This window comes from Sciurus carolinensis, chromosome 1 (genome assembly GCF_902686445.1).
Source record: "Sciurus carolinensis chromosome 1, mSciCar1.2, whole genome shotgun sequence".
Taxonomy (NCBI): domain Eukaryota; kingdom Metazoa; phylum Chordata; class Mammalia; order Rodentia; family Sciuridae; genus Sciurus; species Sciurus carolinensis.
In genome coordinates, this window is record NC_062213.1 from 203,308,072 (window position 1) to 203,320,139 (window position 12,068).

General features: G+C 36.7%; 1 protein-coding gene across 1 annotated transcript in view; it reads left to right on the forward strand.

The window, feature by feature from the left end:
- Rere (arginine-glutamic acid dipeptide repeats) overlaps positions 1 to 12,068 on the forward strand; it is a 315,130-nt gene that overhangs the window by 72,454 nt on the left and 230,608 nt on the right. The window contains 1 exon segment of the mRNA XM_047522366.1: positions 4,305 to 4,375. Within this exon segment, the coding sequence (XP_047378322.1) occupies positions 4,305 to 4,375 (71 nt within the window).

The window sequence follows — 12,068 nt, forward strand, 5'->3', positions numbered from 1 at the left end:
ATTTGTTCTTTTTTAATGTGTTGCAGAGGATCGAACCCAGTGCCTCACACATGCTAGGCAAGTGCTCCGCCACTCAGCTACAGCCCCAGCCCTTCAATCATTTTTTAAAGATTTTTAAAAAAATGTATATTTTCCCACAGCTCAATCTGTGGGTAATTTTGAAAATGTACATCATGCATTTAGTAGGTTGCATCAGCTTGCTCACTTATTTCAGAATGTCAGGTTGAAGGTCATTGGCCCAACTGATTAATACCAACTTTATAGCCAACTTTTGATGATCCATGCAGTCCTAAGTTGCATGAGAATATTGCCAAATCATTTTGGCTTTAGGAGATGACTGGGTGCACATTCCAACTGAGATTTTAACATTGCTATCAACATAGGCTGTCTTTCCCTATGAAATAAACCACTTAATTTTTGTGATAACTCCAAACATTTATATACAATATAAATGAGATTAATGAGACAAATGGGGAATACTTCTAATCACTGTTTGGCCTTAATTTAATTACCTTGTTCAGAATAACATTAAGAAAAACATTAAGAAAAAAAGTATGTATATATATATATATTTTTTTTTTTTTTTTTTTGAGGGGGTGAGACTTGAATTTCAAATTGTTTCTTAGAAAGTATGCTCTTTAAAACTGAGCTTGGTGGTGCACTCCTATAATTACCTATAATTATCTGGGGAGACCAAAGTAGGAGGATTGTAAGTTCAAGACCAGACTCGGCAATTTAGTGTGACCCTAAGCAACTTAGCAAGATCCTGTGTCAAAATAAAAATTTAAAAGGGCTGGGGATATAGTTCAGTGGTAAAAGTGTCCCTGGGGGTTTAATCCCTAGTACCAAATTAGAAAAAAAAAAAAAAGAAGAAGAAGAAAGGAAGAAAAATAGTCTCCTTTAGTAGGATCACTCTGCCAGCCCTCTAGCAGTATTGAAATAGGGATTGAACCTCAGGGCCTCTATATCACTGAGCCACATTCCCAGCCCTTTGTATTTTTAATTTTTAGACAGGGTCTCACTAAATTGCTGAGCCTGGCTTTGAACTTGAGACCCTCTAGCCTAGGCCTCCAGAGTCACTGGGTCACTTATAGGTAAGTGCCACCACACAGTGATCACCCTAATTTTTGTAGGAAGGTGGTAAAGAAAAATATGACTCTCCATTAATTTCGTATTTTCATTTATAAAGTGAATGAAAGAAATTGGGTCAAAACAATGCAGCCCCCTTTCCCCAACCTCCTATGGTATGTTGACTTGGCTTAAAAAATTTTGGTTCATATCACCTCTGATTTTTTTTTTTTTGTGGTTTAGTACTATTTATATCAAATAAAGTCTAGGTTTTGTCATTTAATTTTGTAATGAGCTTATCTGACTTTTTGGAATGTGTTTCAAAGTACTGATAGAGATGATTTGAAATAGCCAGTTTTTGCAGATTGTATATTGAGATCTCATGAAATCAGTTTGAATCATTTAGGTTGCCATGGTAATTTTTAAACAAGAAGAGATAGCTTTTTTTTAAATCTAGGAATAAGACATTAATAAGTCATTGTGATCGTTCCATAGGCCAGGCTTGAGGATCTGCCCTTCCCCTACCTTGTTCCTCTTGGCAGCATCCTCAGGCCAGCGTGCAAGACTGCAGAGAAGAGTTTAGCAAGCAGATGTCAAGGGCTGCCCTTGACAGGCCAGCAGGTTCCTTTCCTTCCTTCTCTTAACAGAATTATCCCCTGGTATATTTACAGGTAATCATTTCCCTGAATGTCAATTTGTAGTAAGAAGTTAAAGAGTATAGCTTAGCTGCTTTATGTCTCACAATAAGAGGGAAAATAAGAGTAAAAATGATTCTTTTTAAAAAAAAATTTTTTTTAGTTGTAGATGGACACAATACCTTTATTTATTTATTCATTTTTATGTGATGCTGAGAATTGAACCCAGTACCTCACACATGCTGGGCAAGCGCTCTACCACTGAGCCATAACCCTAGCCCCCCAAAATGATTCTTGATTATGAAAAACATGTAAAACTTTTCTCTGTGTAAAATAATGACAAAGATGTACCTAATACTGCGTGTTTAAGCATCTGTTCCTTAATTCAGTCCTGTCTTACTTTACTCACACTAATACCAGAAATGGCTTCTTGGTGGGTAGAGGGAATGTACACATGAGTTCTCGGATCCTGTAAGATTGAGATCAGAGTTATATGCCCTTCACTGTTCATATTACAGTGGACAAATAACTGAAAAAAAAAACAGGGAATGAGAATTGTTAATGTTATATATAGAAAGGGAGGTGTTGTTATTTCTTTGCATAAGAACCATGAGAATTTATGCTATCTAATTTATAATTAATTATAAGATTGGTGTGATCAGAAGCTGGTGGAATGAAGGATGAAAGCAGTTTGGCACAGATGGGATATAGGAGTTGATGTTTCTTTTGGAGAATGCAGCCCAGGGGAAGAGGAATTGCGTTGGCATAGGACCAAGTCATTGAAAGCATTGAATTATTTTTGTCACTTGACCCTTAAGAGGTAAAAAGTCATTAGTTCGGAAGTGACCTGTTCATTTTGCAACCAGTGAAGAGTAGCTGGGCTAGGATGACTTTCTGTCATGAAATGGAAAAATACAGCTTTCTATAGGAAGTGATTGGAAGAAGAGGACATTGTAGACTGTGGTCTGTGTTCAAGTTGAATAAGATGAGTATTACTGATACCCAGAGATTTGAAATGCTGGGAGTGTGTACAAGAGGAGCCAGGGCACAGATACGAAGAGCTTGGGTCATCCCAATGTCATGTAAGTTGGAGCTACAGTTTTTATCTGGGAAATTCTGTTTTTACTTGAATACCATGTTAGGGCTGTGAAGACAAAGTTTACCCTAGTGGGAAGAGGCCTCTAACTTGTTAAGTGGAGGAGTTTTTGTTTGGTTGTTTGTTTCCTTAGCATCTGGGACCCAGATTAAGATAGAAAATTTAGTCAGTAACTCATTTCTGAGCTGCTGTTGTGCGTGGACTCAGGGATTGAATCTGTTGAGTCTGCATCCAAGGAGAGAAATCAGTTGGGGAATTCTGGATGCCTAAAATAGTTGACATTCAGATCTCTTCTCTTCTTCTTTTGAATGACTTTTGGGTACAGAGATCCTGAAGTCCTGCACATAGTTTCCTGGAAAGATGTGTTCTATAGTGAGGGTTTTCTTCATCATCTAAATCTTTGTGGGTTTGCTGGAGTTCCTGGTGGCCTGAACTCTCCATTGGAAGAGGGATGATTCCAGATGGCTGCTCCTTTCTCATTTTGGCTCTTAACGTGTGAAGAGTGAGGCAGTAGAGGAATTTGCCTGTGTTGTCAAGAACTCCTGAGACAAACTCATTCTGAAGGGTCAGGAGAAAGGATAAAACAAATGGCATTTCATCATGGCCTTGTGGGCATCTCCCTGGGAGGCTTGGTTGACTTATGTACCTTTCCTTCTCGGTAAATAATCTGTACATTTTCTTGTCCTAAGCTTTATGATGATTGTCAGTTGTAATGTGGAGGGATTTTACCTTTCTATAGATTACTGCTTTCCTTAAAATTATTGCGTTTTTTTTTTTAAAGTTTTAACATACCATTTTAAAAAACAACCTTTTCTACTCCAGCTGTTTGAGAGCAAATAATTATCCAACCATTGCCATATCAAATGCAGTTTAGAAAAGTGCTCTTTTTTCCATGAAGAAAATGCAATTTGGTTTACTTTATTCCATCTCTGATTGGCTGCCATGGTTTTCTTTACAATTAGAAAATAAATTATGTTTAGGTTGATATTTAATAGTTATGTACAAGAGATTAGTTTTTTTTTGTGGTTTAGAGGACAAGGTCATTGTAATAGTATATTCAAATAGTTTTCTTTGCAGTTTTCATTTATTTCCTCAAAATTTTTATTGAAAATAAAGTAGCACTTGGCAAAGTCATTTTATTTGTGAATGTGAGAACATCTATCTGAATAAGTTATTTGCAATTTTGACTTGATGTGTAATCTTGAGCAAGTAATTCCTTTTATCTAAACTTCTTCATCTGGGTATGGATAGTCCTATGGGATCCCCCTTTCCCTGAAAAAAATCATTGAAACTACATCAGGTTCTTTAAATTATCAAGAAGGTGGTCAAAGAGAACCAAAGGGCAGTTTTCTTTTAGCTTAAAGATATTTATAATTTAGTATTGCCTTTGAAAAGAAATTGTACTATAGAAGGTATGTGCTTTGTTATGCAGTGGCTTTTATGGGCCCTGTCTTGTTCCCTTAAAGGTAAATGCCATTGTTTTAAAATCTCTTTTTCTTTTAAAGACTGTGTGTATATCGAGAGTCGGAGGCCAAACACACCGTATTTCATCTGTAGCATTCAAGACTTCAAACTGGTAAGCATGCTTTCCTGTGCGTTCCTTCTGCTCTGAGCCTCCTGTGGCCAGCCCCTCGGCTCTCACTTCGCCCTCACCCCTGATGGGAAGCAGTGAACAAGGCAGTTGCTGGTTTAATCTTTTCAATTTTGTCATACTGGTGTGATCACATTTTTATATTGTAAACAATATTTCTGAGTGTTTATTCTTTTAGTAGCTGTTTTGACAATTTCAGAGATTCTCTTGAGTTTCTGGAGTAGTTTGCTTTTGCCATTATTGAGAGTCTGAGGTAAATTTAGGAATTAACAAGTAGGAAGAGTAATACAAATGAGCCAGAAACTAGTTTCTTGTGAAAAACTGTAAATATTTCTGTGACATTTTGGTGGGCATGGAGTGTACCTGGCCCCTGGTTTTGGGGTCAGAGGTGGAGATTGTGAGAAGGAAGTCTGCGTCGGGCGTGGGCCTGCTGTCCTGCTTTCCCAGGGGATTTGCCCTCTGAGAACATCAGCTGTGCTCCTCTTCCCTGTTATAAAATCTCTTGGGTTTAGGTGGGTGGTTCCCACACTTTGGTCTTTGGATCTCTAGATGTTGAAAGATTTTTGCACATATCTGAAAATTAAGCATTCTCAATCTTATGTATATAAATGCACTTGACATGTCTATAAATTTTTTTCAAGTATATTAACATGCTGTTCTGATTTTTCAGAATTTACTCTTACAAGCAATATGCAGTTAAAAATCACTGTGTATTAACATATTTTCTTCAAAGGCCTGATATATGAAAATACTATGGAAGTAGTATCATTTGGGAATCTTTTGAAATGTTTTGATCTTAGAATGGGATCCTTTTGCTTAAAAGTTGTGAACCACTGTCTCTACTGTTAGGTAGAGAGAGATCCTGATTCTTTACGTTTGTAGAGAATGTATATCAATCAGTACCTGGGAGTGTCCTGTTTCCCAAATCCTTTGAAATTCAACAATATTTGTGTTCTGACACACATTTCATTTGGTATTTCAATCTAAAGAAAAGTAATGTAATATGAAAAGTTCTTGAACTCCTCATTTCCCTTGTTTCTTTTTATCATTTTCAATGACCCAAGCATCAAGTTAGTATATTCTTACTCAGCTGTTTAAACAAGTATGTGTTATTTCTTTTTCCTTGTTAAAAAGTTACATCAATAACACATGCTTACTGATTTTGAAGAGAAACTGTGCCATTTACTTTTAAGATTTATTGATTCTTTGCAGGCTGCTTACCACTTCACCGGCTGTTTTGCAAAGCAGCTTTGCAGTTTTATCTTGGAAATTAAATGCTTTATAGTCAGTTTCTTGCCAAGATGAAGTTTTACCATTTTCAGAGATCTTTGCTCTTTATTGTATCTTTCCTTACAAAGTTTCTTTTTTCACAGATACTGCAATGACACCTGAAATTTTAGGAGGTTGCCTTGTTTCCTGAAGAGTTTTATTTTGGTGTAGTGGCTGCTGGTTCTGTCCTTGTTTATTATCTGTGTTTGTGATTTTTACTAAACCAAATTCCTGTGTGCCATGTAAAGTACATAGCTGTGAAATAAAATTGCAAAGATTTTTTTCTCTTACCTATTCAGATTCTGAGCTCCTTTGTACAATTTTTTGCATGTTAGCAGGTGCCTTCATGTTTGAACAGTGCTCCTTACAAAATGCTGATTACAGTGTGATAGTTTCTGTTCTGGGCAGCGACTCCTGCTGAGATACAGTAATTGCTTGGGGTATTAACAGCAATAAAAGCTGAAGCTTCTGTTGTCACTATGGGTCTAATACCATACATACAAAGCTCTCTGCAAAGATAAGTGGGAAGTATGGTGTAGTATGTATAACCTTTTTCTGCTACACACACTGCATTTTTATCTTTTTGTTTGAGATTCTGTTTAGTACATACTTGTAATTGCTGTGTGAGAATAATGGAGATGGTGAAATATTTGCTCCTGGAAAAACTAGTTATTTTCACTTTCTTCTTTCCTTGGTTCTGCATACTTCTTATGAGAATAATCAAGATTTTTCCCCCTTCACTTCACCCAAGCAATAAGGGGAAAAGATGAACAGAAGGAAATATGCTTGTTTCTCTGCAAGATTTTAAAGAATTGGAGTTGGATTTGCCCATAGCAAGTCACATGGGGAGTGAAGCAATGAAAAATGAAAGGAAAATCCAATAGCTTTGAAATGTTGTAATTACATATTTTATCTTTTAGCTATTATAAAGCAGAAGTTTGGTTTGTGTGTTGTAACTGAGAGATGTGAAATGTGTTTCTTTGTTTATACCAGAAATGAGAATTAATCATTTTACCATTGTGGGTTTATTGAGTGAAAGGGGATTGTAAAAAGAATTTGATGATTGTTCTTTATGGTATGTATTACAATGGTAAGATTATTCTAAGATAAAATTACAGTGTTTAAGAGAACAAAAGCTAATGAGTTGAAGTGGGAATGAGGAGATACCCTCTACCTGTCATGACAGTAGAGTAATGCTAAGCTATTGAACTCTGGGTAACATTTCACACACTAGTTACACACGAGGTAAGGATTTTAGGTGGAGACCTGGGTTGTCTTCTAAGCTCTGTTACATTCCCTTAGAATCTGGGTCTGTAGGACAGAACACAGCTCCTTTTCTATCCTGGCTTATAACTTACTGGTCCAGCCAGACTATTTAAACAGTTTCCGCTTTCACTGTTCACAATGTCTCAGTTCAGATAATAGGATATGTGGGCCTTTTGTTGGTTGGGTGGGGCCCATGGCCTCTGCCTTATTAATGCTAAGCATCAGAATACAGTCATCCAGGGCTGCTAGGCATATTTATAGCACTTACTTTCAGAGAGGGTGGAGGCTATGAAGGTGCAGAGTAATTACGTTTCTAACTGTGCTGAGGTATTTAAAGGTAGCATTTTCAAGGGAAGCGAATTATGTGTTCTATTAGAAAGCTTTCTTACTTTTAGGAATTACTCATTTGATTTGGCTTATTTCCAAACCAGGAGATCTGGTTTTGTTTGAATACATCAACCAAAGTTTTCTATGGAACAAGTCGTCAAAAGCAGAGGCTCAAAAGAGCAGAAGGCAGTATGTGCTTAATTGGAAGCAGGAAGAAAGAAGGATCAACAAGAAAGTAGGTTTCTGCACCTATCTCATAAATAATAAAACAGTTGGCAAAATCTTTAGTTCTTTAAAACAGTAATAATCTGGAGTGACAATCTGTGATCTTTGTGGCCTGACTTGAAAAAATTAATCAAACTGTTGCTTCTTTTTAAAGAATTTAGATACAGAAAACTGAGGCAGTTAGCAGGGGTGTAGGCTGAAAGGATGAGTCAAGAATTGCCTGAATGTTAGGTGACACACTGAGAAGTTAGGGGAGATCTGTGAAAGCAGAGGACCACCTGAGGTGGGTGCTGCTTCCACCCATTGAGTTCTTGGATCATTCCGTTGCTCCCTTTCAGTAAAGAACTCCTTACTTGGGCTAGATTGAGTGGATCTCCATTAGCTGCAACTGAAAGAGCTTGGTATGACCTCTTCAGCCCTTTCTTCTACTGCCCTCTCCTGTGTTTTCTAGGTTACTGTGTGACTTAGGTTGCCTGGAAGGTTTGTTCATGAATGAGTCAGCGTCATTAAGGAGAAGTATAGTATGTCCCAAAATGCAATTTTGGCCATCCTCAGTGTCTCTGACTGACATTTATTGAAAACTTGTGTTCTTTGTTGAACAACCATAAAGGGGAGTGAAGAAGTGTAAAATATTGTTTCTTCTCTCAGTGGTTAAGATTATAATTGGATAGACAGTTTGTGGCATTATTGATGTCATTTTTTTTTTTTTTTAAAGAGAATACTCAACAGGATTGGTGGAGAAAAAGTTATTTATTCACTTTGTTATAAAAGAAATATTTCTTACTTTTTACTAAAAATAGTACAATTCCATTTTTATAAAAAATTCAAGTCTTAAGTATAATAGAGATAATTTGCTATCTAGGAATAATCATGGAGTCTGAGAATGCTAACAAAGATCACCAAGATTAGTAATTTTGACTCAGTGTAATACCAAGGAAATCCTTGTAGTAGTTCCTACCTAATTCTTTATTCATAGATCAGTAATTGAAACTCTTTCTTTAATATTCTGCATGGGATTTTATGTGGATTCTTGAGTTGCCATAACTCTTACACTAAAAGGAAGTATGATTTTGGTTTCCTAGAGTTATGCACTGGGGGGGGTTTCAGCTGTTACTTAGGCCAAATGAGTTTCCAGGAAAAATATGTAATCATTTGAATACCATTTAAGACAACAATTGATCCATTTTATTAAAATTGGAAAAATCATCCCTAGGATTGAATTTGGTTTAGTCCTTAGAGTTGAGGACATGGTCATTGAGGATGTTGTGGTGTTTCCAGTGGAGTGTTGGCCAAGTACATTGTTAGCAATACTACATGGAGGAGTGTGCTGTTGCTCTCTATATCCCCAAAGAGCATATATTTTAACTGCTAGTTGTGAGTGTGGAATAACTAAGAGTACATATCACTAGTCACCTTGGAGGGGACGTGTCTCCATTTCTGCTATGAACGAGGAGGCCAGGTTATCCAGACATACCCTATCTATGTTTCTTTGCCAAATATGGGCAGCTGGAGTGGGAAACATGAAATTTATTTGTGATCTCTGGTCTTTATTACCACCTGTCAGTTCTTATTCATGTGATCTCTGATAGTACAGCAGAAGAGAGGCTGCAGAGAAGCTATCTTCGGCTTAAGTTCTGCTTATGGAAATTGCCCTCCCTTCACCAAATTTAGCTGCTCAGAAGTGGATTAAAAGCAACAAGAAGTTGTTTTTTCCCTTTTTAAAATGAAAACTTACGGAACATAGGAAATGTCATGTAGAGACTTCATTAACATGTACTCTTTGGGTACATATTCACAAGTATACATAATGACTTACCAGACACGCATTACATATTACAGTTGTTTAATTCCAGTTTTGCTATTGTGACTGTAGAGCACAGACTGTATATGCATATTCATGAAATGGACATTCATTTTAATAATAGGTAAATCATATATTGGAGCCTTTTTTCAATGGTTGGGGAGGAGGTCTGTTGGAATATGTAACTCTGGGACTAATGAACTTTGACATCGGGTTGTCTAGGTTCTTATGGTCTGTTCCATGAGTTGCTGTCTTTAATGATCTTAGGCAAGACACTGAACCCCTTTAACTTTGCTTTATTTATCTGTGAAGTTGGGGTATAAAGACTTACTTTACCAGGTAGGCTGTTTTTAGATCTAAAGGTCAAACCTACAAATTGAGTAGCACAGGGCCTGCCCTGAAGAATGACAGTAATCATGATGTTGATATTTAATTGGCGTTCTAGATTTACATTTCATAGGAACAGATACCATGTCTATTCTGTTCACTGATGAATATCATGTGCTTAGCACTTCAACTTGACATTAACATCCATAGTGATACTAAACATTGACTGAAGTAACATTTCAGTGGAAAAAAATTCCCTGGATAAGTTTTTGAAAAACTTCAGTTGTAGTTGTCTGACAAAATTCATGAAGTAACTACAAATTAATGTTGTGACTATTAAACATCTTGTCTGACTAAAAAGATGGTAAAATGTAGATGTTCAATAAATATTGGTTGACTGAAAAGAGTTTGGGGAAAAAAGACAAGTCCAAGAAATCTGCTCCCTTACCTTTAGTTAGCCTGCAGTTTAATGTATTAAATAGCCTGCTATTTAATATATTTAAACAATGAAACTATTCCTTTAAAAATATTTCTCCAATATAAACAATTTTTAAATGAGTGTCATAACATTTTTTAGGTGTCATTATATTCTGTTTTAAATTTTCAGTGTGACTGGCTTTTAAAAGTTAAGTGAGGCTTAGTCTATATGTGAACATCCCAGACAAGGCCACCTGTTATGACAAGTGCCTCAGGGTGTGAGGACCAGCTTCTGAGTGACTGTGGTGGTTTAGATTGTGTTTCTGACATCCCCCAGGGCAGGTCTGTAGAATTCAGTGTTTCTTTCTGTAGTTCCTTTCTTTTACCCTCCTGGTTTGTGCTTTATAAGAAATTTCAGTACCATTCAGTTATAGCTTTGTGGTGTATGTGTTGTGTTGGATGATGTAGCAGAAATGTTCTAGTTTGTAGAGTGCAGACCTAAGTGTCATTTAAAAACAGATAATGAATGCACAGTGGGATACTGCTTTTTTTTTTTTTTTTTTTTTTGCGGTGCTGGGGATTGAACTCAGGGCCTTAGTGCTTGCCAGGCGAGCACTCTACCAACTGAGCTATCTCCCCAGCCCGTAGGATGCTTCTTGGAAAGAAGCTGGTGTTTTCTTTCAGCTCAGGTGCTTTCATCTGCAGAAGTGAGTGCACCCATGTGGTTGTACTCTCCTTATACTGTGGTTTCTTTTTTACTTCATTTGTGGGGTTTTTGTTTTGTTTTTAGTGCTGTTGATTGAACCCAGGGCTTTGTGCATGTGAGGCAAGCACTCCACCAACTGAGATACATCCCTAGCCCCTCATTTGTTTTTTTAAGTTGTCACATACTAATTGTATATATTTGTAGGGCACAGTATGCAGTGGTTTCTAAGGTAGGAAACAGTGCCTATTACTGAATTGGTGCCAGAGTTTTAGAGGCCATACCTTTGTTTTTCCTTGTTTGAAATAAAGGCCATCCTCGCTTATATTAGCCTTGTAAAAAAAAAGTACAAGGGAATCCTAGGCTTGCTCCATGCTATTAAGTGCAAGGATTAAACATCCTTTGCACTTGTAAATTTGAAGTTTATAATTTCATTTAATTTTTTAAGAGGCATGGAAGGAATGAAATTCCTTAACTCTGAGTTACTCATCTGATGAACATACAGTCAGATGAGGTTGTTGGGTATCTGTACCTCATCCCCTCTCAGTTACAGAGCAGTGCTGGCAGAGTTTTTGACTAACACATACTGTTTGCATGACATAGATGTCAATTTAGAAATGGACAGAGAGATGTTCACTTAAGTGGACGTTAAAGTGAGGCTTTGGGAGTAAATAATCTCAGGCCATTTTATTGGCTCTGTTTTCTCTATTTCTCAGCAGTTGTTTTTATTCCTGGCTGCTGGGCAGGATGGGACCCTGGAAACTAAAGTTTTAATGGTACATGAACACTGAGAATTTGGGTAATTCATTTTCTCCTAATTCAATTAGATTTTAGGGTTCCAAGAAGTCATTTTAAGTTTTAACTATATGTGTTTCCATAAAATACTTCTGAAAATATTATTTACTTATTACATGTGTATGAAACTTCATGCAGAAAACTCTAAATATTCTAATTTTTATTTTTCATGGTACTTAAGAAAGTTGGGACAGTCTAGTATTTGCAGACATCTGTGCAAGAAAATATTGGTAAAGTCTTGTTCAAACTTGACTCCTTAGAACTGGAAATTTTGTAATTTGTATGTATATATGGGTATTTGTATTAGGAACCAATTCAAAATAATCTCAGAAAACACCCCAAGTGCTTGAGAGGAAATTAGGGAACTGAGATATTGTCAGTGTTTTCTGATTCATAAGAATAATGATTTGCTTTGGAAAGGCTCTGTTTTTAAGGCCTAAACTATTTTAATCATTACTTGAACTACTTTGCTAATAAGTGGATGATGACACATAATGGGGGGTGGGAGGGGTTAATGTTAGGGTTAGAGTTAGGGTTAGGGAGGGGGG